This window comes from Apodemus sylvaticus, chromosome 1, assembly GCF_947179515.1.
Source record: "Apodemus sylvaticus chromosome 1, mApoSyl1.1, whole genome shotgun sequence".
Classification (NCBI taxonomy): Eukaryota; Metazoa; Chordata; class Mammalia; order Rodentia; family Muridae; genus Apodemus; species Apodemus sylvaticus.
In genome coordinates this window covers 169805917-169831419 of record NC_067472.1, presented here as the reverse complement: position 1 = coordinate 169831419, position 25503 = coordinate 169805917, and the positions used below count along the sequence as shown (strand labels likewise).

At 52.1% G+C, this 25503-nt stretch overlaps 2 protein-coding genes across 3 annotated transcripts; one reads left to right on the top strand and one right to left on the bottom strand.

Moving 5' to 3' along the window:
• Window positions 1–63: 63 nt before the first annotated feature.
• On the bottom strand, window positions 64–8338 carry Prrg2 (proline rich and Gla domain 2). Of its 2 annotated transcripts, none has more exons than XM_052163594.1 (7): window positions 8239–8338; window positions 6588–6739; window positions 6075–6256; window positions 5853–5892; window positions 2652–2793; window positions 1020–1154; window positions 64–689 (listed from the first exon to the last, which is right to left on the bottom strand). In XM_052163594.1, the coding sequence occupies exons 2-7, from the start codon at window positions 6670–6672 to the stop codon at window positions 671–673; spliced, it is 603 nt and encodes a 200-aa protein (XP_052019554.1). In that variant the 5' UTR covers window positions 6673–6739; window positions 8239–8338; the 3' UTR covers window positions 64–670. The 2 variants fall into 2 exon arrangements, with proteins under 2 accessions (XP_052019554.1, XP_052019559.1); XM_052163599.1 differs by lacking the exon at window positions 8239–8338 and adding an exon at window positions 7457–7623.
• On the top strand, window positions 8298–22703 carry Nosip (nitric oxide synthase interacting protein). Its single transcript, XM_052163584.1, has 9 exons — window positions 8298–8391; window positions 18615–18685; window positions 19072–19177; window positions 19845–19926; window positions 21412–21571; window positions 21654–21772; window positions 21891–22078; window positions 22165–22273; window positions 22602–22703. The coding sequence occupies exons 2-9, from the start codon at window positions 18616–18618 to the stop codon at window positions 22671–22673; spliced, it is 906 nt and encodes a 301-aa protein (XP_052019544.1). The 5' UTR covers window positions 8298–8391; window position 18615; the 3' UTR covers window positions 22674–22703.
• Window positions 22704–25503: the final 2800 nt, after the last annotated feature.

Here is a 25503-nt window from a genome sequence, read left to right as displayed (position 1 = left end):
GGAGCCTGGGGGTGTAGGGCACAGCGCCTGTACAGAGATATTCCGTTCCACCGCGCGCAAATGCGCCCAGTAAGGGGGCTCAGTTTTTTTGCATTTTTATTTTTTCTCATTGTTTCAGTTATGATTTCTCCCATCCCCCGCGTCCTTTCCCAAAGGGTTTTTAAAGTAGAGGGCAGCTCAGATCAACTCCATTTACCCGGGTGCAACACAAGCGTGACACCCCGCTTACAGCACATTGCAAATGCGCCCCCCACCTTTATGCTGGATTACGAATCGCCCATGTGCCAGAGTAGGAAAATACACGAAGTCAGGCATGTGCAAGGGCCTGGTTCCTTGAGTATACGCGCCCCGCGGCACCAGTGGGGTGACAGCCGAATCACGTCTGGTCCGAGTTTCCTAAAAGGTCTGCCCATTCTGAGGAAGGGCCACTGCTCTGGAGAAGTGAGGGGGCCAAGCGAGGGCCGGGGCACCAACTCGGCAACAGGATGGTCAGGGACGTGCGTGTATGCGTGCCCGGCGGAAACACGTGTGTCATGGTAGACCTCGGGTCCGACGACCCCCGACTCCCCCACGGACACACTGAAGCCGAGTCGTCGAAGAAGCCGGCGACTTCCGGAATCCGCTATGAATCAGGGGCACAGTTCAGGGAGCCCGCGCTCCAAGCAGGTCTTCAGTGAGGCCTTCTGAGGCTATCGGGGATGGGGGGTTGGGAGTATATAGCGCAGAGTCAAACATCCCAGCCGCCCCCTCCACCGAGCCTACACCGACCCGCCCTTGGTGCCTCAGCCAATCCTCAATCCTGTAGGCACAAGCCCCACCTTCCTGAAAAGCTGCACTCTAGCAAAGCTGATCCACGCCCCTAGAGGCAATTGCTAAGAGTCCACCCAGCCCTGCAAGCCCCGCCCCATGTAGGTTTTCCAAAGCACCAAGCCCTGCCCTTGGGGACACGCCCCTCCCACGCGTTGCCTCTCCTTTCCCCCTCCCTCTCGCACTACTCAGGCAGAAGTCCCGCCTCGTACCTGGAGTAAGGGGGTGGAGGTGCGTCGTGCACCCCAGAGGCTGCTAAAGCCTGCTCATAGGTGGGAAGGCCTGGGGGCAAGGGTGGGGGTGGAGAAAGAGGCGTCGAAGGACTCAAGGGAATGATGAGCCCGGTCCTGGGGACAGAGAAAGTGTGGTTAGTATAAAACCTGCATTATAGTTGGAGACGAGGGGGTCGCCGGCTAAGGCAGTTGCTGAACTTGCTGAGGACCCAGGTTCCAATTCCATCACCCACACGGCTGATTATAACCATCTGTAACTCCAGTCCTGAGGGAGCGGACACGCTCCTCTGACCTTTGGTGGCACCAGGCACATAAAAACACTAAGATAAAAAGAAACCTACAAGACCTACAGAGGAGGAAGGGAGATGGCCCAGAAAAGTGCCTCAAAGGACAAGGCCACCCTGATGGACAGGACAGGTAGACATGCACGCTCTCATCCACAGAAACACCGGTGCGCCAGAATAATAGAGAAACATCAGGTGACAGACAACGGGGACAGACAAGACAAAGCTCCGGAGGTCCACACAGACACGGACACAACACACAAACATTTAGTCCCCAAATTTCCCAAATCCAGTCTTTGCAGCAAGATCTCCCAGGCTGGCTTCAAAAACGTCCAACAATCCTTCTGCCCAGCCTCCCAAGCACTGGGATTGCATATGTGAGCTGCCACGCCCAGCTTTCAAACCCATTCTCTTTACATCGTATTTTGATATTAAATTGCAGTGATATATTCCATGTGTGCCCACACATCCCACATAAACGATAATCAGAGGACAACACAGGGGGGGTGTCTCACTGTGTGGTTGTCAAGTTTGGAGCAAATGCCTTCACTCACTAAGCCATCCTGATGAGCCTTCCAGACCCAGGCCCCAGGCCATCCTATGTCCCATCCCTTCAGGGCTGACCTTTACATGGGGTTCCACTACCGGTCTACACCCTCACCTTTCTTTCTACATTTTATTTTGAGAAGGCGTCTCCCTAAGTGAAGAGGTCTTGAACATTTTAGATCCCCCTGTCTCTGCCTCCCAGGTGCTGGTAGCACCATGATCCCCAGTTACTGCTAGGAGACTGCTGGTCTGAAATACATCCTAGGACTACTCCCAGCTCAAACGAACGCTTGCTATGACTTGTGACGGGACCGACCAGGTCACAGACAGCCATGGACCACAGCCTGCTCAGTCCTGTCAGCTGCTTCGTGATTCGTTTGTTTTTCAAAACAAGGTTGCTCTCTATAGCCCTGGCTGCCCTGGAACTTGCTCTGCAGACCAGGCTGGCCTCCAACTCAAAGATCCACCTGCCTCTGCTTCCCAGGTTTGGGATTAAAGGCGTGCGCCACCACGCCTGCCTACCAGTTGCAGTTTTACCTACAGTGATGACTTCACTGAAACCTGGCACTTGAACGACTGACAGGTATCACCTGCAAGAAGAACCAGTGCGTGCCCAGCAGACCAACAGGAATGGCAGCCTTACCACACGCCGAGGCTCCAGACTCTTCATCACCGTTCTCCTGCCCCAAGCTTTAGTCCTTCTCCTCAGATAAAGCTGTCTCCCTCCCACTTTCCTCCCCCTCCTCTCCTGTATCCCCCCTCCTCCTGGAAGACCCCTTACTCTTGAAGACAGGACTCCTGGCCTCTAAGGCGGCGCCGTCGATAATGCAGATACCAAAAGGCTCCCAAGCCAGCCAGCACGATGAGGAGGATCCCAGAGGTCAGCCCCACTGCCAGGCCTGCAACATCCACCCGGCCTCGCCCTGTGGGTAGAGGGTACCACGGATTCAGGATTCAGGACCACTGCCTCCTGCAGCATTTCTATCCCTTTCCCTAAAGGCTGAGACGCAAGGCTGGTCTGAGGCCCCTTCTGGCTCCCGAGGAGTCAGGCAACAAGCACGACTGCTTTCTCAGAGCCTCTGTTTCCTGTGCTGCAGAATGGGATCGTGATCCCTCCCAGGAGCTCATGGAAACCCATTTTGATCCGAGTAGGGGCTGATGACTTGGACCTGCCTGTCTTAGCTATTTTGACAGCTAAGCCTGGAGGACTCCATGTTGGAAGTCTGTCTGACAGTGAGGTCAAGGTCAACGGAGGCCAGTTAGTGAGGCCTTGACACAAAACAGGAAATGAAGAGAATCTGAGATGCTGTAGCTCAGCGGTAGAGCAGTTGGGCAGAATACGGAAGGCCCTGGGTTGGCCCATTGCTACCGCTGGGCAGAGAAGGAAGAGACAGACGTGCGTCTTCTACTTCTAAACTGAACTTTGACAAAAGAGGAGAGGCCATTGCATAGGAAGGCTTCAACATTTACAAGGATAGATAGACTTCACTTAACAATGGATAAATTGGGAGACACTCTGAAATGCTTAGGTGTCAGACTTACCTGAAGCCATGCCTAAGGTACAGACCCTTTCAACAGACGGGAGAGGCAAACAAGACTTCAACATTCTATCTTCAATTCGTTTTGTTCACCCTGGCCCTTTTTATTTTAAACAATTTTATATATATAAAACCTCTAGGGTTTTTGTCGTTGCTTTTCTTTTTTTGAGACAGGGTTTCAAAAAAATCATCCTGTGTAGCTCAGGATGTCCTCCTGGAACTCACTATGTAGCTAGCCTTGAACACCTAATGCCTCCGAGTGATGGAATTAAAGGCATGGGACATCATGGCCCAGCCAGAAATTCTTTTAAAGATATATTTATTTTTATTTTATGCATATGGACGATTTGCTTGTATGTCTTTGCACCATATGCATGACTGGTACCCCCCAAAGGCTAGAAACGAAAAGAGAGCTGGCTGTAACTGTCCTGGAACTGGAGAGTTAGAGATGACATTAACACGTCTGACACCACGGGCCCAGGGGACACCTAGCTTTAAAACGAGATTTATATTGTCTTATGTGCATGTACACCACACTCATGTCTGTGCAATAAGAGGTCCGAAGAGGGTGTTGGATCCCCAGAGACTGGAGATGATTATTGTGACCACTATGGTGGTGCTGGCGCTGGGAACTGAACCCAGGTCCTCAACAGGCAAGAACAGAAACTGCTCTTATCCCCCACGTCATCTCTCCAGCCTCCTATTGATTCCCTAAAAGATCTGTTATTGTGCTATTTTTATCTGTGTGTGCATGCCAGGGAAGCGGGTACGCATGTGTGTGGATGCCACAGAGGACAAAGGGAGACACTGGATCCTCCGAATCTGCTAGGATTACCACCAGTTGTGAGCAGCACCCAACCAGGGTCCTGGAACCAAGTCCCAGTATTCTGCAGCTGCAGCAAGTGCTCTTAAGTTCTACACCATCTCTCTAGCTCTTACTGTTTTTTAAAAAAAACCAAAAAAAACCCAAAATGGTGCCTGTGTGTATGTGTAGTGAGTGCAGTTCAACCTTAAATGTGTTCCCCCGGGGACACATTTTTTCTGTTAATTTTTATTTAATTATTTATATGTGCGCATCTGTGTGGTGCTGCATGTATGTAGAGGACAGAGGGCAACTTCCAGAAGTCAGTTCTTTCCTTCTACCATGTGGTGTCTGGGGACTAAACTCAGTTCCTCAGGAGTCCCCTGCTGAGCTATCTCTCTGGCCTGCCTCATTAGATCTGGGCTCACTGATTTAGGGAGGCTGATTAGCCAGTGGGCCCTCCCTTCCTGGTCTCTTGCTTCAGTCTCTCCTCTCAAACAGTGGGACACCAAAGGTACACTAGCACGCTGGCTTCTTCTGTAGATTCTGGGGCTCAAACTCAGGTCCTCAGTTACGTGGTGAGCACTTTACCAGCTGAGCCCTCGCTCCAGCTCTTGGCTTTGTATAATGGAGACAAGGAGGCTCAAGTTGACCTCAGGCATGACATGTACAGAGGCTGGCCTTGAATTCACAATATTTCTACTTCAGCCTCTGGAGTAGGCAGGATGGCCAGGCCGAGGCCAGTGCCACCAGATCTGGCTGCCTGCCATCCACCCCCATCCCCGCTTTTAGTTTGTAATGAGAAGACAGGTCTCCCAAAATCTGGCAGATTTCAGGTGATCCAAGGAACCACTAGGTCTTGCTAAGATTGTTGAAAAGGAGCTATCTCCCCTAGCAACCAGTTTCACTGTGAGGACTCTAGTACAAACCTAGGGACTGTTGCTAAGGTGTATCCACCCCTAGCAACCAAGCCATGAGGGGGTGGGGCAGCTGGTGCCCAGAGGGGGGTCCTCCAGCTGGGCAGGAGGCCCCGTCCTCCAGCTAGGTACAGTTGCTAGGGAGAAGGCCTCCTTAGCAACCAGGCTGGCTGTGGCTGGCATGGAGCTGTGGGGGAGGGGAAGGCAGTCAGGTAGTGTTTCTGGCTTCCTCTGTCTGGCCTGGCCAGGGCCCTGTTGCTAAGGAGCAGCCCCCCTTAGCAACAAAGCTCAAGCCAAGATGAGGGCTTTAGAACTCAGAGGAGGGGCTGGGGTAGGCAAACTGGACAGGTGAGAATGGCCAGGCTTTGGCCTTAGCTCTGTTGCTAGGTAACAGCCCCACTAGCAACCAAGATGCTTGTCAGGGGCTGGGGCTCTGGACTCTAAAGGAGGGCCCCAGGTGAGTTTGTCCCCTGATGGGCCCCATGACAATAACTCAGTCATCTGCTCACCCACATGCCGCCCTCCTGGGGACTTGGGGGTCCTCCTATTAATGTGAACACAGTGTCCTCGGGTCCTCAAACAAGGGCCATAGTGAAAACAGAGGAGACACCTTGTCAGTCATTGGAAGGAAGGTGGTCCTGTACATGCGGAGGGGACGTTGGATTGAACTCCGGGGCTAACGGCTGCTTCCCCATCACAGGGCGAGAGGGCTGGGCGTCACTCACCTCCCTTGCCATTGTACGAATAGCTCTCCCAGAAGCGTTCCTAGGATTGGAGAAGAGAAGGGAAAGACTAAACGTGAAAACTCGTGCCCACCCCCCACCAGTCCACCCTGATATCTGAGACCCCAGGGAGGTGAAGAAGGAGCTGAAGGCCGAGGCCTGTGATCTTTTACACCTAGAGAAGGCAGACGGGCCCCTGATGTCAGGGTCCTCTGAGACCCTCACCGTCAGTGTGTTGTCCTCAAAGTACTCCCGGGCTTCCTCCCAGGAGCACCTCTCCTCCAGACATTCCCGTTCCAGGTTCCCAGGGGTCAGCAACTCCAGGTCCCAGTGGTTAGCACGAGGAAAACGCCTGCGGCCAACTAAGAAACTCTGGGCCTCTGGAGGATCCAGGAAGATGTCAAGAACTAAGGACATCAGAGTCAAAAGCAGAGTCCTTAGGACGGAGGACAAAGAAGACAAAGAACTATGGGGTTCTGGGGGTGTGGGCCAGGCCTGGAAAACCCTGAGCAAGATGGGTCAGAGTCGGCGCCATTGGGTAGGAAGGAGGAAGACTGGAGTCTGGAACTCTGGAACTCTATTTCTGAAGCAGGGGTTGGCCATGTGGATCTGAGGGAAAAAGTCAGGGCATAGACCCTAGGATCTGAGGGAGAGGGGTCAGGTCCAGTGAGCCAGGAAGTATCCTGGCTAGGGAAAGGCAGAAATTAGCCTCTGCGAGGCTCTTTCCCGATCACTCACCTTGGTTTTGCTCTCTATGAGGTGAGGTGTCCAGGCAGGCGGCCAATCCCATATAGACGAAGAGCAGGGAAGGATGGCTCCTCATATTGTGTGGACTCCCAGGTGACCAAGGCCTCAGCAGAGACGTGAGGCCAGGACTCCCTGCCCGGCCTCTGCCGTCATGAACAAAAAACAAAAGCAAGTACTCAACCTGTATCCCATGCCAAACACCACCGGTCTTAATCAGCTCATCTTAATTTTCCTTCTTTTTTTTTTTTTTTTTTGGCTTTTTTTGAGACAGGGTTTCTCTGTGTAGTTCTGGCTGTCCTGGAACTCACTCTGTAGATCAGACTGGCCTTGAACTCAGAAATCTGCCAGCCTCTGCCTCTGCCTCTGAGTGCTGGGATTAAAGGCGTGCGCCACCACCACCCGGCTCATTTTAATTTTCAAACCAAGCTTATAACTCCTGCTTTTTTATAGGTGAGGAAAGTGTTACCCGGCGGTAAAGTTACTTGCCTATTGTACCAGGTTTTCGGATGTCAGAGGAGGACCCTGGAGGTGATAGTGCTCTCCCAATGATGAGCACACAGTTGCTGAGGCTCCCTTTCTATACCTAGCACCTATCTGACAACACATAGTAGTAGGTCCCTTCCAAGTCAGCAGATTACATTCCAAGCCAGTCTCCCTCTGCTTCTTACCTCATCAAGATCAAAGACTACATGACAGATCAGGTCCTACACGTCTAGGTCTTGAAGGCTTGAGGGGACAGAGCCCTGGGGATCCACAGCCTAGAGCTTGGGTCCCAAGTTTCTGGATCCCAATAATGTGGGGGGAGTCAGGACACCAGATCCCCTGCCAACAAGTTTCTCTGGGAGCGTTCATCCCCTTACCTGCCCAGGGCTGGGAGCCCTGCCTCTCTTCTTTAACGAAGACCCTCTGGGTCAGCACTCGCCAGCTGTGCCAAGGGGTAGGCAAGGGGGGAGGGGACCGGGAGGAAGGGCGCTCCACCTCGGTTTCTAGGCCCGATCCGGCTACTGGCAGGGGGCGGGGCTACTGATTACCTGCTTTGGGAGGGACCCAGGTAAGGGACAAAGTACTTAAAGGGACCATAAGATCAAGGTCTTCAGTGTCACCGCCCCACATAGAAGAAGCAAGGTTTTCCTACACCATGGAGGAATCTAGGGGGCTTTATTAGAGCCTCCTCTTCCCTCCTTTTCCAGCCCGAGTCTCTTCTCTACAGACAACTTCCTTGGCAGAGCCAGGAAAATAAATCTGAGGTCTCAAGAGATCTACAAACGGGTGGGAACGGAATTCTTTGGTCCTAGAATAACTGGGCGGTACCACAAATAATCTGTTTCCTGAGGGTAAGTTGAACAGTTTAGCCTCTTGATCTTTGATCACTGCTTTTTCTATAATAAGGGAAAAGAGTTTTCACTTAATCGTCTCTTAAGATGCAACGGGAAAAATAAGTATATATTTAGGGAACTGTATATCAGACTCTCCGGGTGACGGAGTTAGTCCCTAAACTCAAATTTGAAGAGACTCAAAGCAACTGCCCCGCTCTGGGTACAAGCTAAGGTGTCTCCGATAGTCAAGCCACTTTCGCACACCGGAACCTTCGAGTTGTCACTCACGTTTCCGGGGGGATGGAAGAGAAGAAGAAAACACTTACCAAGCCAGGCGAAGCGCCTCTGCAACTAGGGGCAGTGTTATTTCCGGTTTCCTACTGTCGGGCGGAAGTGGGAGGAGTGGAGTTACAAAACAGTACTCTTTTCCGGTTTGGGACACAGTTGAAGCTACGTCTAGTCGGATAAGCGGTCTTGAGGTAAGCTGCAGGCGGTGAGGGGTCGAGTCGCTAAATTCCCTTCTTGTGAGAGATATTTGGAGTTCTGAGGGACGTAGGATAAAGGTTTCGCACTCCGAATCCCTTCAATCATTAACAGCGCTCTTGAACGCCTAGGTTGGAATAGGAACTACATTTCCCAGGATGCCCTGTAATGTCTCCCTCATCCTGGCTGGTTATAGAAAATGTAGTTCCGCAATAGAGGAGTGATCCGGCCCTGTGCAGGGAGGAATTTGGGATATCCTGGATTAGTTAGAGTTGAGGTCGGATTCCTTAATCTGTTCCAGTTTTCTAGACAGGGGTGAGGACGGTAATGAGCAGTAGTGGTTTGGGCCCTTTGAAGGCTCCTGGAAGCAAGAAAAATATTTTACTTGAGACAGAGACTCATTATGTAGCCCTTGCTGTTCTAGAACTCTCTATGTAATTAGCCTCAAATTCACAGAGATCCGCCAGCCTCTGCTGCCCAAGTGTTGAGATTAAAAGTGTGCAGGCCTGGCTCTGCCTCCTGAGTGCTGGGATTAAAGGAGTGTACCACCACCAGGCAGTGGTGGCTCAGGCCTTTAATCCCAGCGTTTGGGAGGCAGAGAAAGGCAGATTTCTGAGTTCTAGGCCAGCCTGGTCTACATAGTGAGTTCCAGGACAGCCAGGGCTACACAGAGAAACCGGTTTCTGTGACAAGGTGGCATGTAGTCCAGGCTGCATCAAATTTCAAATCTGTAAGGAGATTAAGATGTATTCAGAGTAATGAGGGGAGGGGGAGGTAAGTGGGATTAGGATGCATGATGTGAAATTCACAAAGAACCCAAGAAAAAGTTTTTTAAAACATAGGACATTGGAAAGCCCCCTCCAAAAGAAGATATATTTAAATGGGCGTAGTGGACACATTTTTAATCCCAGCACTAGGGAGGCAGAGGTAGATGGATCTCCCTGAGTTTGAGTCTGGCCTACATATGGCGTTCCAGGCCAGCCAGGGCTATGTAGTGAGACACTGTCCTGAAAAGAAAGGAAAGGATTTGTTTTTGGTTTATGTTAATGAGTGTTTGCCTGTTTTTATGACTGTACTCCCCATGTGAGTGCACTGCCTACAGAGGCCAGAGGCCATTAGATCCCTAGAGCTGCGTTGTGAGCTGCCGTGTGCGTGTGCGTGTCAGTGTCAAACCAGGGCCTCTGGAAGAACAGCCAGTGCTTGTAGCCACTGCCCCATCTCTCCAGCTTCTTAATTTGTTTTGTGTTTTGTTTTGTTTCTTTGAGACGGGCAGAGCCTGGTACTGAAATTAAAGCATGCAGTCACGTTCTTATTGTCAAGGAGGTTTTATTGGCATATAATTTCACATACTATATACTTTACCCACTTAAAAAACAATTCTGCGGTTTGCAGTATATTCACAGAACTGTACTGACATCACCACTAACAATTTTAGAGCATGTTCTCTGGGTGTGGTACCAGACCTGCAATCCCCCTCAGCCCTGGGGAATCAAATGCCCCCTTCTGGCCTCCAAGGGCAGCAGGCAGTAAGCTGCTTCAGAGGTATAATTACTCAGGTAGAGGCTGAAGAATCCAGAGTTCAAGGTCATCTTCAGATGTATAGAGAATCGGGACTGCGCTGCATGAGCTACCGTCTCAGAATGATTTTAGGCCATGGTTAATACCTTCCAAGAGAAATCTTGGTCCCATATTTTTCGCCACTTCTCTGTCTTTCTCACACCCCCCCCCCCCCCCCAGTCCTTGGCAGGCTCTAAACTCTATGCATTTGCCTAATCTGCACATTTCTTCTAAATGCAGCCATATGGTATATGGACTTCTGTGACTGGCTTGTCTCCCGCATTGTGTTGTTTCTAGGTCTGCCCATGTTGTGGCCCGTTTGCAGATGAAGGTCTGTTGTTGTATGAGATAGGCCATGCTTTATTTCTCCGTCAGTGACGGACCTTTAGGGTTGTTCTTTTTTTTTTTTTTTTTTTTTTGGTTTTTTGGTTTTTTGGTTTTTTTTCGAGACAGGGTTTCTCTGTGTAGCCCAGGCTGTCCTGGAACTCACTCTGTAGACCAGGCTGGCCTCAAACTCAGAAATCCGCCTGCCTCTGCCTCCCAAGTGCTGGGGTTACAAGTGTGTGCGCATTGCCCTCAGTTTGTATTGCAAAAAATATTTAATCCCAATCTGGGGCTTCTACCCTGCCTTGATTTTTCAGTTCCCAGATGAAAGAGCACAACTTTTATTATTTAGAATAAACCTTTATCGGCATTACTGCTGTGCATATCTATACCTGCTATCCTGTTAAAAGTCTAGAACTCTTGAGTTGCTGCCTACTGTTTTACCTAACTCCAGTTGGCCAGCCCTCCGGCCACAGAGCATTTTTCTATTTTTTCTGTTTTTCTTCTCTTTTCCTATCTTCCCTTCAGTGGTCTCCCCCCCTCCAAGCCCAGCAAGGTCAGTGCCACCTGGGTCTGTGTGTGGGCTCTCATCTCTGGGGCAACCAGGTCTTGCCAGCCCTCCCCCCCACTTAGCATTGCAATACACAGCAACAGACCAAACCTCAACTATCTGGCTTCCTTCAGAGATTGCCCTTTGGTACGGCCTTAGGGTAATGAAGCCCCATTCGCAGGAGGTTTGTGTTCTCATAGAAGGAGGGGTGAAGGCAGGGATGTGGCTCAGTGGGCAGAGTGGACCCAGCATGGGCAAACCCTGCATCCCATCCCCGGAGTCCAGTTATCCAGGTGGTAACAGCTTATGTTTTCAATACTCAGTGGGTGGAAATAGGAGGCAGGGAGTCAAGGTAGTCCCTGACTGTAGTGCAACCTTGAGGCTAACCTGGTTAAAAGACCCTGCCTCAGAGGGCAGCCATCGACACAGCAGGGATGGGGTCATCACCACTGTATTATGTTACTATAGCTTAGACTTATAGCCCTATGAGAAGATGGCTGTAAGCCAGATGTGTGGGCCTGTCACCTAAGGCCTTAGGAGGCTGATGTAGGGGTAAAGAGATTGCTGGGAGTTCAAGGCCAGCCAGAGTTACATACTTAATTCCAGGCTAACCTGAGCTGCATACAGTATGAGACATAGACACACCACAAATAGGGGGAGAAAAGACACTTTTTGTTTGCTTGTTTGTTTGGATTTGGCTTTTTCAAGACAGGGTTTCTCTGTGTAGCCCTGGCTGTCCTGGAACTCACTCTGTAGACCAGGCTAGCCTAGAACTCAGAAATCTGCGTGCCTCTGCCTTCCAGAGTGCTGGGATTACAGGCGTGCCCCTCAACTATCTGGCTTAGACCAGCAAGACACTTTTTTTTTTAAAGTGACTTGCCTTTGGTGTCAGTGGCTCCATGAGACGTGGCTGAAGCCCCCACAGCCCAGCTAGGTTTTGTTCCCGTTGTGCACCAATGGCTCCCATCTCCACAGGCTTCTCTCGGTGGCAGCCACCCACAGGCATGGCCTGCACCAGCTCTTCCTCCAGAGGTTGCTGTCCACAGCCCTCGTCCCTTCTACCCAGCATAGCCTGGAGTCTGGATTTTATCCTGAGCCTCAGGTCCCCTCTGGAAAGCTCCTTGGTATTTCTAGATTGTTGTATTTGGGGTGGGGGGAGTGCTAAACTCGTACATTTAGCTAAGTTGCTAGCCTTGGGTCTCTGTTTTCTGCCTATAAAGTGAGGAAGGCATTGAGAGCCTCTGGAGAACTTTTAAGAGAAAAAGCCAGACTAAGTTAGAGATGACAACCTATCCTAATTTAAAAACAAAACAAAATAAAGCAGCCTGGCGATGGTAGTGCACCTCTTTAATTCCAGCACTTGGGAGGCAGAGGCAGGCGGATTTCTGAGTTTGAGATCAGCCTGGTCTACAGCGTGAGTTCCAGGACAGTTAGAGCTACACAAAGAAACCCTGTCTTGAAAAAACAAAACAAAACAAACAAACAAACAAAAAACATTAAATGAAACTACCAAAATTGAGACACAGCTCCGAGGTAGAGCCTCTGCCTAGAATCCTCCACTGAGGGGCAGGGAGTGTGGAGGTAGAGCTGCCTGGAATCCTCCAGTGAGAGGCGGGGAACGTGGCTCGGAGGGAGAGCCTCTGCCTTGCTCGCAGAGTCCCCCAACTCCAATCCCACTACGACCATGTCAGACTGGGGCACTTGTGTACATTCAATTGGCCATCTGAGTATCCAAAGACTCCAAGCCTCACGTGACCTCAGAAATTAAACTGCACATGCGTAAGGGAATAGACATAAAATAAGAGCAAACCCCATGATATCAGATGTAGGGCTGTGCGCTTCTGAAAGGACGATGCAGTCTCAGCAATCCGAGATCTTACACGGGCCTCCGCTCTAGGTAAGTGGCTTCCCCTGTGAGTCTCAGCGTCTTGAGCGAAGGAGACCTTTAGGAGACAGATGGGAGAGTGTGACTGTGGCACTTCCTGCTGGAGAGATGTCAGGTTGTTTTTTTAAAGTGTTTTGAGACAGGGCAGCTCACAGTGGCCTGTAAGGGTGGGGCTCTTTTCGGAGAGATCACCCTCTTCTGGCCTCTTTGGGCATCTGCATTCACGTGTTCATACACACACAGGCACACACTTAAAATCTAAAACTGGGGAGGGCTGGAGAGATGGCTCAGAGGTTAAGAGCACTGGCCACTCCTCCCAGAGGTCCTGAGTTCAATTCCCACAACCACATGGTGGCTCACCACCATCTATCTATAGTGAGATTTGGTGCCCTCTTCTGGCCTGCGGGCATACATGCAGGCAGAAAAAATTAAAGCTGGGTGTGGTGGCACATGCCTCTAATCTCAGCTCTCTGGAATCTCTCCGCCTCCTGGAGGCATTGGCAGGTGGATCTCTGAGTTCCAGGCCAGCCTCATCTATAGAACTACTTGCAGGACAGCCAGAGCAACACAGAGAAACTCTGTCTTCAAAAACAACACAAAATTAAGTAGAAAAAAGATCTCAGTATTCAGTCTGTATAAATGTACTAAAAAACAGAACAAAAAAAAAAAAAAAGAGGCCAGCAGAAGCAGGGACAGGATCAGAACTGGGCGCTCACACACTCCTCTGTGTGAGGCAAGTGTTTCAAAGCAGTCATAGGTGGAAATAAGTTGGTTTACCCCACATCCAGAAAAGATGGTGGGGCCTCCCCTGAGCACTGAGTCCTGCCTTCTTTCCCTCAGAGCTCTCCCCGCCCTGAATGAGGCTTGACATCTCTAGTCCCGGGCACCTGCCTGCCTCTCCATCCCTAGTGCTGAGATTTCTGGTCTGCACCACATCTGGCTTCTGCTACTCCTTTGACATTGTATCTTGAGTTTGGGTCTCAATACACTGCTGCCGGATCTTGACTACAGTCTGTAGATGAAGCTGGCCTTGAACTTACAACCCTCTTGCTTCACCCTCTCAGGGAGCTGGGGTGACAGACATATTACACCAGATCTTGATTTTTTTTTTAAGATTTATTTATTTATATGCATTTCTGTGTGCTGTGTGTGTATCTGTACGAGGCACCAGATCCCCTGAAACTGGGGTTACAGATGGCTGTAGCTCTCATGTGGTAGCTGGGACTTGAACCCTGGTCAGGTCCTCTGGAAGAGCAGCCAGTGTTCTTACCTGCTGCCATTATTTCTCCAGCCTCCAGATGTGAGTTTTTATTTCTTGTTGATCTGCTCAGGTTCTTTGTACCACTGTGCTGTAGTGCTTGTTTTGAAGATGCGAGTTCATTTTCGTGCCCATGAAACAGGAGCCTCATCTTGACTTACAAGAACAGCTAAGGGAGTCCGAGCATGTGTGCAGTGTTTACCTGAGATACCCCACTGTACCCCTCTCCCCTCCTTGTAGGGCCACACTTCCCCATAGGTGGAACTACAGCAGCTCTTTTCTGTCTGTGGAGCACACCCATTTTTCCATAGCACTTGTCGTTGCCTCCAGGAGATTTTTTTGCACATTGTTGTGATATTAGGGAACATAAGTTGGTTTTTTTGTTTTGTTTTTGTTTGCTTGTTTGTTCTTCGAGATAGGGTTTCTCTGTTTAGTCCTCCTGGCTGTCCTGGAACTCACTCTGTAGACCAGGCTGGCCTCGAACTCAGAAATCCACCTTCCTCTCCCTCCCAAGTGCTAGGATTACAGGTGTGCACCACCAAGCCTGGCTAGGGCCCGGCTAGGGAACATAAGTACTCACAATTTCAAAATTAGGGCCAGGCCTGGTGGCGATGCCTCCAATTCCAGTGGAAGTCAGTCTCTTTCTCTTCTTCCTGTGTGCGTTCCTGGTATGGAACATAGGTCAGCAGGCTTTGTGGCAAGCCCCTTGAGCCCTGAGTCACTCCTTCCGTTGTTTTTTGTTTGTTGAGACAGTGTTTTACCATGTAGCCATGGCTGGCCAAAAACTCTCTGTGTAAAGATTATATGTATGAGTGTTTTACAGAGATGTTGTGTGCGTGCGTGAAGCAACAAACGTGGGGATAAAGAGAGGACTCCTCTGGTTCTCTTTCAGAGGACCTGAGTTCGATTCCCAGTACCTGCATGGTAGCTCACAATGTCTGTAACTCTAGTTCCACGGGATCTGACCCCCTTTTCTGGCCTCCTTGGCATCAGACACACATGTTGTGTGCAGATATACATGCAGGCAAAGCTGCAGTCCCAGTTGGCCTTAAACTCGCCGGGCGCTTTGTCGAGGGGCTGTGTTCTTCTATCGGGTAGACTGTCTTCTCTTTCTATCCTAGAGATGACATTTCTCAGCTGTAGGTGGCTAGCTTAGCTGGCTCTTGCTTGGTGACAGTCACAGGAAACCCTGTGGTGAAGGTGTGAAGAAAAAACTGTCTGTAACTGCAGTTCCAGGGGATCCAGCCTCTCTGGCCTCCGCAGGCACCAGGCACTCCTGAGGGACACAGACATGCAGGCAGGCAGATAGCCATGCGCATCAAGACGAATCTTTAAAGAACAATTTTCTCTTTTAAAATTTTTAACTTGATATTTTGTTGATCATGTATGTCTGTGCACCACAGGTGTGTCTGGTGTCCAGGGAGGTTAGAAGAGGGGTCAGAGATATAGATGAGGGACTGAGATATGGATGGCTGTGAGACGCTGTGTGAGTGCTGGGAACCCAGCCTCTACGAGAGTGCTCTCTCTCTCACTCTCTCTCTCTCTCTCTAAAATTTATTTTATGTATGTGAGTACACTGTTGCTGTCCTCATGCTCACCAGAAGATGACATCAGATCCCCTTACAGATGGTTGTGAGCTACCATGTGGCTGCTGGGGATTGAGCCCAGGACCTCTGGAAGAGCAGTCAGTGCTCTTAACGGCTGAACATCTCTCTAATCCTGGCTCCAACATTAAATACACTGGGCTTGGTGCTAACCACTTATTCTGGCTGGGTCTGCAGAGGTGGATGCAGGAGGATAAGAAGTTCTACTTCATAGCTTAAGAGGCCGGCCTACCCTTTTTGAGACCTGGTGCGGAAACCATTGGGTGTAGCACTGTTGATTGATTGGTCCTTGCAGTGAGAGCCCTGCAGCACGCGGCAGAGCTCAGACAACTCTCTTTCCATGTTTCCATGGTACTAAAGATTGAACCCAGGTTATAGGGCTTGCAAGGCAAGCACGCCTCTCCACCCCTCAGCCATCTCATGGGCCCACCTTTGGGTTTTCTAAGACACGGTTCTTCTCAGCTCTCTCGCTGGTCTGAAACCCAAAATGAGCCTTCCTGCCTCAGGCTTCTCAGTGCTGGGATTGCAGGTGTGGGCCGCCACATCTCCGGGCCCTAGTTCATCTCTTCCTGGGACACACAGGGAGCCCAGCGGCTTCCAACTTGTCACTTCTCAGCACCGTTGGAGGGAGGGTTCCACCCCGTCTCGGGCCTGCCACCACTTGCACACTGCGGAAAGTCTCATTCTCAGACCCTTAGACCTTAGTGGCTTTTGTTTTGTTTTTTTAATGGTTTTTGTGTGCTTGGTTTCCTTGCAGTGTTGTGGTTGACCCCAGGCCTCCTGTGTGCTAGGCAAGTGCTCTGTTACTGCAGAGCCCCGCCCCAGCTCTTGGTCGCATTGCTGTATGTCAGTAAGTTACTCAGGCCAGGAGCTGAGATAACAGGCTGGCGGGCGTTACAGTACCAGGCCTGCCTTTGTGTCTTTTTATTTATTTTTGTTTTGTTTTCGAGACAGGGTTTCTCTGTGTAGCCCTGGCTGTCCTGGAACTCACTCTGTAGACCAGGTTGGCCTTGAACTCAGAAATCCGCCTGCCTCTGCCACCCAGAGTGCTGGGATTACAGGCGTGCGCCACCACTACCCAGCTCTTTGTTTCTTTTTAAATAATCAGTTTATTACGTGTGTGTGTGTGTGTGTGTGTGTGTGTGTATGTGTGTATGTGTGTATGTGTGTGAGAGAGAGAGAGAGGGGGAGACAGAGACAGAGAGAGAGCCATCCCCTGGGGCTGTGTCTATAGGAGTTTTAAGCTGCAACATCTCCAGGCCTCTATATTTTTTCTATTTCTGAGATATATGAGTGATTACCTAAATAGTTTTGAACACAAAGACATGACATTAGGTTAAAATGGGAACTGGTGAAAATATACGTTCATGGAGAAAAGAGGATATGTAAAATTTCATTTTTGTTGAAACTTTTTTTGTTTTGTTTTAGTTTGTGTGCAGCCGACTATGATTTGCCTCGTGCTCTAGCAGGGCGTGATTTTGCCACAGCAGATAGTTTCTGCGATTGTGTGGCCTTTGGATTCTGAGGACTTTTCAGAGAGTCTGTAAATGCTAGGGCCCTGAGAGGTGGGGTTGGGGTTGGTTCTTGGTTGCTCTTGGTGCAGGTTTATTAGGTAGTCACACACAAAGAAGGAAACAGGAAAAAATTAGATATCCTGACAGTAAAGGTCAAACTTGCCCCAAGGAGCTCAATTTCCCTAAGGAGCATGAAGTAGTCTGATGGTAACGTCACCCCCTTTTCCTACCCTTCTCTTCCAGTCCTTTTTTCCTCTTTCTAGTGTTGGGGTTTGAAAGGGTAGAAACGGGTGAAAGGTGGAAGAAAAAGAACAAAGTAACACAGATGTGAAGTGACGCAAGTGAATGGTGGGAAGTACCAAAGACTTATCTCTGGACTTGGGGTACATCAGCTACATTTTCAAAGAGAACAATGATGTTATTTTAAAATGCCCAGGCTGGAGAGATGGTGCAGCCATCAGTAATGGTGGCTGCTCCTCCAGACCCGCTTAGTTTCCCACCACCCCTATGGCAGTACCACCGCCTGTCACTCTGGCTTCTGAGGCTCTGTCACCCTCTTCTGGTCTCGGCAGGCACTGCGTGCATAGGATGCTCTTTTACACAAGCAAGCACAGACGCAAATGAAACGGTTTCTGAAAAGGTTTCTGAAAAAGTCAAGGCTTCAGTTGTGCTTCAAGAGTGTCTTATATAGTAACTTGTGTTGTTTGTTGAGCAAGGTCTCATGTAGCCCAGGCTGACCCAACTCACTTTGTAGATTCAAAGTAGTTCAAGTTTGCCTTGAACTCATTCTCTCCCTCTCCCTCTCCCTCTCCCTCTCCCTCTCCCTCTCCCTCTCCCTCTCCCTCTCCCTCTCCCTCTCTCCCTCTCCCCCTCTCTCTCGTTATTCTTTATTTCATGTGCACTGGTGTTTTGCCTGCCTGTGAATCTGTGTGAAGGCACCAGAAGCCCTGGAACTGGGTGTGAGCTGTCATGTGGGTGCTGGGAATCGAACCCAGGTCCTCTAGAAGAGCAGCCAGTGCTCTTAACTCCTGAGCCGTCTGTCCCTCCAGCCCCGACCTTTCTCCTGCCTCTCCCCCCACCCCCACAATGGCGTATTAACGGAAAGGAGAGATGAGAAACACGGAGCTGGGCGCAGCTCAGCAGGCAGTGCACTTGCCTAGCACAGATGTGGTGGCTCAGCCTGTCCTTGAGGAGGCTGAGGCAGGAGGTTTGCCTCAAGGTCAGGCTGGGCTATAGAGGAAGACACTGCTTTTAAAAAGAAGTGGTGCAGGCCTTTAGACCAGCTCTCAGCGGGTAGGGGCAGGGTTTGAGGCCAGCCAGGGCTGCATAGTAAGACTCTGTGGCCGGGCACTGCCTGGCGTGCTGTGCTGCCCGCTGAGACCCGCATACTGCTGTGCTTTAATGCTGCGTTTTAGGCGACTCGAACAGGCTTCTGGAGCAGGCTGTTGACCACAAGCCCTGGGGGGTGTGCATGTCCTATGTGAGTGTCCTGAGGTCACTCACCCTGCTACCCCCCTTCTTGGACAGGATGACACGGCACGGCAAGAACTGCACTGCAGGGGCTGTCTACACCTACCACGAGAAGAAGAAGGACACAGGTACCATCTGGGGGACCTCACTGTCACCTTCACTATCACCCTCTGTGAGGTGTCTGTTCTGCCCGAGTGGCCTTTCTCTGTCCCAGCTATACTAATGACGGTGTCCATGGGCAGTGTGACCCATGTGGCCCATCTAACATACCATTCGTGTCAGTTCTCGTCCTCCTACCCATTCCTGCCCAGCTCTGCAGAAAGGAAGGCTGGGATCCATAGTGGTCCCCACCGCAGGAGGGAGCCAGCCGTGAGCCTCTTCCCTGCTCCTGGGGAAGAAGGCTGACCTAGCCACGCGTCTCCCAGACCCCACCAAACCTGCACATTTCTCTGGGACATTTAGTTGAGAGCATGTCCCCACCCGTCTCTTCATCACCACCTTGTTCTGTCCCCAGCGGCCTCAGGCTATGGGACCCAGAACATTCGACTGAGTCGGGATGCTGTGAAGGACTTTGACTGCTGCTGTCTCTCTCTGCAGCCCTGCCATGACCCTGTGGTCACGTAAGCTGGGGAGGGGCAGCTGGTGTGTGTAGGTTTAGCAGACCTCTCAGGGCCTCAGGGCCCTCGCCACAGACAGGCAGCTCACCACCACACGTGGAGAGAGCAAGCAAGCCAGTGAGCGCACTGCGAGCAGCTGGGGCTGGCTCAGGGTCGAGTGCTTTCCTCTTTCCTGGCATGGAGGAAGCGCTGGTCCATCCATCCCAGCACCACAGAACTGCCGGTGCGATGCACCCACTATCCCAGCACTCAGGCAGCAGACAGGGAGAGGGTCAAGGCAAGACTCAGCTGCAGTATAGCATGTCTCTAAAGAACGGAAATGGATCACCCAGGCAGTGGTGGCGCACGCCTTTAGTCCCAGCACTTGAGAGGCAGAGGCAGGTGGATTTCTGAGTTTGAGGCCAGCCTGGTCTACAGAGTGAGTTCCAGGACAGCCAGGGCTACACAGAGAAACCCTGTCTCGAACAACCAAAAAAAAAAAAAAAAAAAAAAAAAAACAGAAAAAGATCTGGGCTGAAGGGAGTGCCCCGGAAGAAATCACCTAAGGGCATTTAGAGGCAGGGAGTGCTTGGTGGTACCCAGTGTGGAGGGGGAGGGGAGGGGAGGCCATCACAGGATGAAGGCCTGGCCAAGCCCAGGCCAATGCTTCCCTCATCCCCTCTCTCTGCAGCCCAGATGGCTACCTGTACGAACGGGAAGCAATCCTGGAGTACATCCTCCACCAGAAGAAAGAGATCGCCCGGCAGATGAAGGTGATGGAGGCTGACGATAGGAGGGGCCACGCACGGGAGTTTCTTGAAAGATTTTATTTCTTTCTTTTATATATATGACAAGTACACTGTAGCTGTCTTTAGACACCCCAGAAGAGGGCATCGAATCTTACTACAAATGGTTGTGAGCCACCGTGTGGTTGATGGGATTTGAACCCAGGACTCTAGACAAGCAGTCAGTGCCCTTGACTGCTGAGCCACCTCTCTAGCCCAGCGGGAAGCTCCTTTCCTCAAGAGGCCTTCGCTGATGCTGGTGTCTGCCTGGAGTGCCGTTTCCCTCCCACTCCTCTCCAGATACGCCCACTCAGATCTCAGCCCAGGCAGCACCCGTGTAGACCTCCTGCAGGCCAGGGCCTCTGAGGTGCCCCTGCCAACCCGGCCTAGGACTCTGTGACCCCTGTGTGCCCTCGTACTTACTGCTGTGTCCACGCCGGACTGCAGCCCTCAGGAAGAGCTTCCCGGCTCTCCTCAGCCCTGGGCACTCAGCAGAGGTTTGGGATGTAAATGGAGACCGTCTGTCTGCGTGCTTGGCCTTATCGTCTGTCCAGTGACTCCCGGGGTGAAGGGAGAGGGTGCAGAGGGTGCAGAGCAGGGGAAGACACAAGTAAACAAGCTAAGTCCTTCTTGGGGAGAGACACATTGTGTCAGGCCCGGTAGACAGACACATTGTGGACCAGGCATGAGACCCAGGCCTCAGAGGCCAAGCACTGCAGTGCTGTCCTGCTGTCCACCTCCGCCCACGCATGCCCAGCGCTTGCTCCCAGAATCGTGTCTTCCGCACAGCCCGGGGGAGAGCCAGACTCTCCCCTACTTTGGTGCCCCTGTTGGAGGCCTTCATGACCTTAGGCATTGTTACTGTCACCACCTCAGCTGGGTGACCCAGAGTCTCCAGAGCTCTGCTCACACAGCGCTCGCACACTGTACTGCTTACAGACTTCCGAGTCAAGCTCCCGCCCCCACCCCACCCCCCACCTGGCGGACAGGGGTTCCCTGGCTAGCCGGCGTGCTTATTGTGTTTACTGTGTGCCCGGCAGAGTCTTAAGCTCTGTGGGAACTTCTCCTGTGGCTGGGGAAGTGGCTCAGTGTGGAGCTTGGTTAGTGTGCGGGAAGCCCTAGGTCCCAGCTCCAGCACCGATAACCATAACCATCCGGGAATGGCGATGCAGGACTTGGTTTGTGGAGGATCAGGAGTTCAAGGCCACCCTGGCCTACACAGTGGGTTTCAGTGGGAGGCCCTCCCAGCAGGAGCACTGAGACCCCCACTGAGTAGGAAACCACGGAGTCAAATGCCAGGGGCACCTTAGGAAGAGAACACAAAAGCGTCACCATCATCGACTTCTGTCAGACCTGCTCTGGCTCTGCCCCGCTGGTGGGATGGGGTGGATGCCAGCCGGGCTCTGCCCCGCTGGTGGGATGGGGTGGATGCCAGGCCGGGCCGGCTAATGCTGACCCACGCCCCTCCCCCAGGCCTATGAGAAGCAGCGAGGAGCACGCCGGGAAGAGCAGAAAGAGCTTCAGCGAGCCGCAGCACAGGACCAAGTTCGAGGCTTCCTAGAGAAGGAAGCGGCCATTGTGAGCCGGCCCCTCAACCCCTTCGTGCCCAAGGCTGCCACCTCGGCCAGCACAGGTGACAAGGAGTGCCTGCCCTTGGCCGGGTCTTCGGGGGGGCAGCTTCCTGAGCTGTGTAGCCCAGCCTCTCCCTCCCACAGATGGTGAACAGTCAGGGCCCAGTGTGGGTCCCCTCGGCAAGGACAAGGACAAAGCACTGCCCAGCTTCTGGATTCCTTCACTAACGCCCGAGGCCAAGGCCACCAAGCTGGAAAAGCCGGTGAGCACCCAGGGTCAGGCTTCCTGCCGCTGCTCTCCTGCTGTCCCTGCCCCTCCCGCTGCCCACACGGCTGAGCCTGACTGTCCCTCTCCCCTGTGACCCTGCCTCTGCCCCGTAGTCCCGCACGGTGACCTGCCCAATGTCCGGGAAGCCACTGCGCATGTCGGACCTGACGTCAGTGCGCTTCACGCAGCTGGACGACTCCGTGGACCGCGTGGGGCTCATCACACGCAGTGAGCGCTACGTCTGCGCCGTGACCCGAGACAGTCTGAGCAACGCCACGCCGTGTGCAGTGCTGCGGCCCTCGTGAGTAGGGCCTGGGGAGAAGAGGCTGGAGGGGCCCCGGGTGCCCCGGGGCTGACTTTTGACACTGTCTTCCATCTCCACCGTAGTGGGGCCGTGGTCACCCTGGAGTGTGTCGAGAAACTGATCCGGAAGGACATGGTGGACCCCGTGAATGGGGACACACTGACAGAGCGCGACATCATCGTGCTGCAGCGGGTGAGTGCCCTTAGCTCACCCCATGCTGGCCTGCACTGCAGATGGCCCTAGTGCCTTCCACCGCCCCCTCGCCGCCCATCCCTCACGGTTCCCTCCCTACACACCGCTGCCCCCCTCTCCCCCCACACACACACCATGCATTTTTCCGTTCTAATGCCCCACCCTCCTCCGTCCTTGGGGTCCTCCCCTTCGACAGACACCCCCACTGTCCAGACTCTTCTGTGACCTGAAGGCCCTCCATCTCCTGCCCCCCCAACAGAACCGCCTGCTGCCTGGAGCCCAGCTCCAGCCTGGGTTCCTCCAGCGCCTTCTTTTCCCTCCTCTCCAGGGCGGCACAGGCTTCGCGGGCTCCGGAGTGAAGCTGCAGGCGGAAATGTCCCGGCCAGTGATGCAGGCCTGAGCCCTGACCTAATAAACGTGGATGCGAGCAGTCGATGTCTGGGGCCTCACTGTGGGCGGGGCTGCAGAAACCCTGGCAACACGAACCAGTCAGTCTCTGCCAACCTCAGGCAGGGCCTGGAAGAGGGCGCCCTGTCCAGGAAGTGCGGGCCTCAGGCCAGCTACCTGCAGAGACCCCTAGAGCAGGTCCTGCCCCCACCACGTGCCCTGCCCCCACGGACCGGGCTCCACGAGCACACTCACCCTCCCTCACCTCTTTCCATGAACACCTGGAGACTATCGCTCAAGAGCCAACTTGTGAGGCTGTCCAGCCCCTCCCTGCCTCCCCACACTCTAAGCTTGTTCCCGAGCGACAGCCCACCCTCACCCCGGCTCCAAGGAAGCTAATAGCTTTCTTTTCTCTGTACCGGCAAGTGCACACTCTAAGCAGGTGTTGGGGAGTTCTTTAATTCGTTGTGTGTCTAGGGAGGGCTTTGTGCATGAGTCCAGCGCCTGCATAGGCCACGATACCCCGGCAGCCCCGGTAGTCTAGTCTAGATGCTGGGAGCCAGTCCCATGTTTCCATCCCATCACAGAAGGACTGCTGCACAATGTAGGCTAGCTTGTGCTCATAAGACTGCATCAGAATAAGAGAAACAATTGTATACTTTGGAGTCCTTAAATCTGGGTAGATTGTTGATGGAAAAAAACCACTGGCCATGCAGTGATGAAAAGATGTTTTCAGTGTGTGGCATCTTTTGTATTTATAATTTTACATTCTGTAAGTCTGTTGGCAATATTTAAACATAAAGTGTATTCCAGGCACGGTGGGGTGCGCCTGTCCTGTAAATTGACCCTCCTGCCTTCGCTGCCATGGGATTCCTGGGTCTTTGCTGTGTGTGTAATTTGCTGCTTTATAATATTGATAAGATACTGTCAACCACAACCTTCCAAAGCTTTGGAAGGACCTCTGGCAGCCACTAGGGGGCAGGAGGCCACTGCCATTGAGAGGCTGAACACAGGCTTTGAATTGCAATGCTTCCAGAAGGAAAAAAAGGGAAAAAATAATTCAAACAGGCTGGGGCTGGAGAGTGCACAGTCAGGAGGACCTGAGTTCCGATCCCCGCAGCAATGCTAGCAGCAGAGACAAGGATTCCCGGGCTTGCTGATCGATGGGCCACACGTCCCATCCCAGGTTCAGTGAGACTTCCTCAGGCTAAGTAACACAGACAATAGTAGAAGACACCTGGCCCCTTGCCGCCGGGACACACCTAAAGTAACCAGAAAGGAAAAAAAGGAGACCTAACACTCAGAAAAATGCAAAGCTGCTTTTAAGTGGGTGCTGCTTTTACCTGGGACAGGGTGGAGCCTTGACCAAGCCAGGCCGGGCAGTACACGCCTGCCATCCACTGGCGTGTGAGGAAGGGAGTGGGATGTCGAAGAAAGCCAGGGAGGTACCCTGACTATAAAGTCCAGCCCGACCCAGTTGAGCCGTATCTGCTGCTTGCGGGTTCAGTCCAAGAATCCCAGCAGGGAGTGGGGCGTGGTGGGGGGCACCTATAACCCAGCACTCAGAAGGCAGAGGAAGCTGGAGCTCTGTGAGTTCAAGACCAGCTTGATCCACCACAGGACAGCCAAGGCTACACAGAGAAACTCCATGGTGGGGTGGGGACAGGGGAGCCCCACAAGGCCTCAAAGCCTCGACTAAAGAGGCAGAACAGGGTAGAGTCTGAGCTCCATCAGGTCGGCAGCTTAGAAGAAAATAATAATGCAGGAGCTGGAAAGGCGGCCCTCCTTCCCCGCAGTAAGAGCTCCGGCTGCTCTTCTGGAAGACCCCGGAGTCGTTCCCAGCACCCACCATCTGCGAGCCCAGCTTCTGGCCCCGAGGACGCTCCGCACATGCCGTGCATAGACAAATATGTCCGGCCAGACACGAGTACACATAAGTAATTATTTTTAACTTAAAATTAATTTTCTCCTGAGGAATAAATAAAGCAGACTCTGGATCTACTATCTTCAGCCGAAGAGGGAGGGTCGCTCCGTGGGACCCGCCTGGGGTGCCCAGTAAGGAACTAGGGCGCCCAGTAAGGAACTGGGCACTGTTAGATGTTAACAACAAGAAGGAAAACCCTAGATCCCTGAAATCCACATGGTGGGAAGAAAACACAACAAATTGTCTGACCCACACAAAAATTTTCAATAATAAACTGCCTTGGGATACACCCGGGTGGGTGATTTTCACGAGCTGAACCCACCGGGAAGCATAAAGCCGCTGTAATTATGAGCCCGATTTCCCAGCCGTAGTCCCAGACGTCGCCAGCAGAGGGCGCGCACGCCATTCAATGCTTGCTAAGTAGTTGTTTCTGCTCTGGAATACACAGCCTGGGCTAAATTGGATGAGATTTCCACCCGCACTTGGGGACTTTGAAGTCTCTTGTTCCGGGCTATATGTCAAAGCCCTTGCGATGCCACCACTTTTTCTGCACGAGTATTGTAGATGTTTTACAGTCTGGAATCTTTAAAGAAGGCACCAGCCTGGGATCTCATTAAAAAAATTCTGGGTTTCCAACTGGGCATGGTGGCGCACACCTTTAATCCCAGCACTGAAGAGGCAGGAGCAGATGGATGTCTGAGTTCGAGGCCAGCCTGATGTACAAAATGACTTCCACAACAACTAGGGCTGCACAGAGAAACCCTGTCTCAAAATAAATAAATGAAAAACATTGAAAAAAAAAAGTTCTGGGTCCAGTCTTCCAGGTGATCAGGCTTAATAGTAAATACCTCTACCCAATTGCTGGGTCATTTGGGAAGAAAGAATCTTTTATTTGTTTATTTGGGAAGAGTCTTTTATT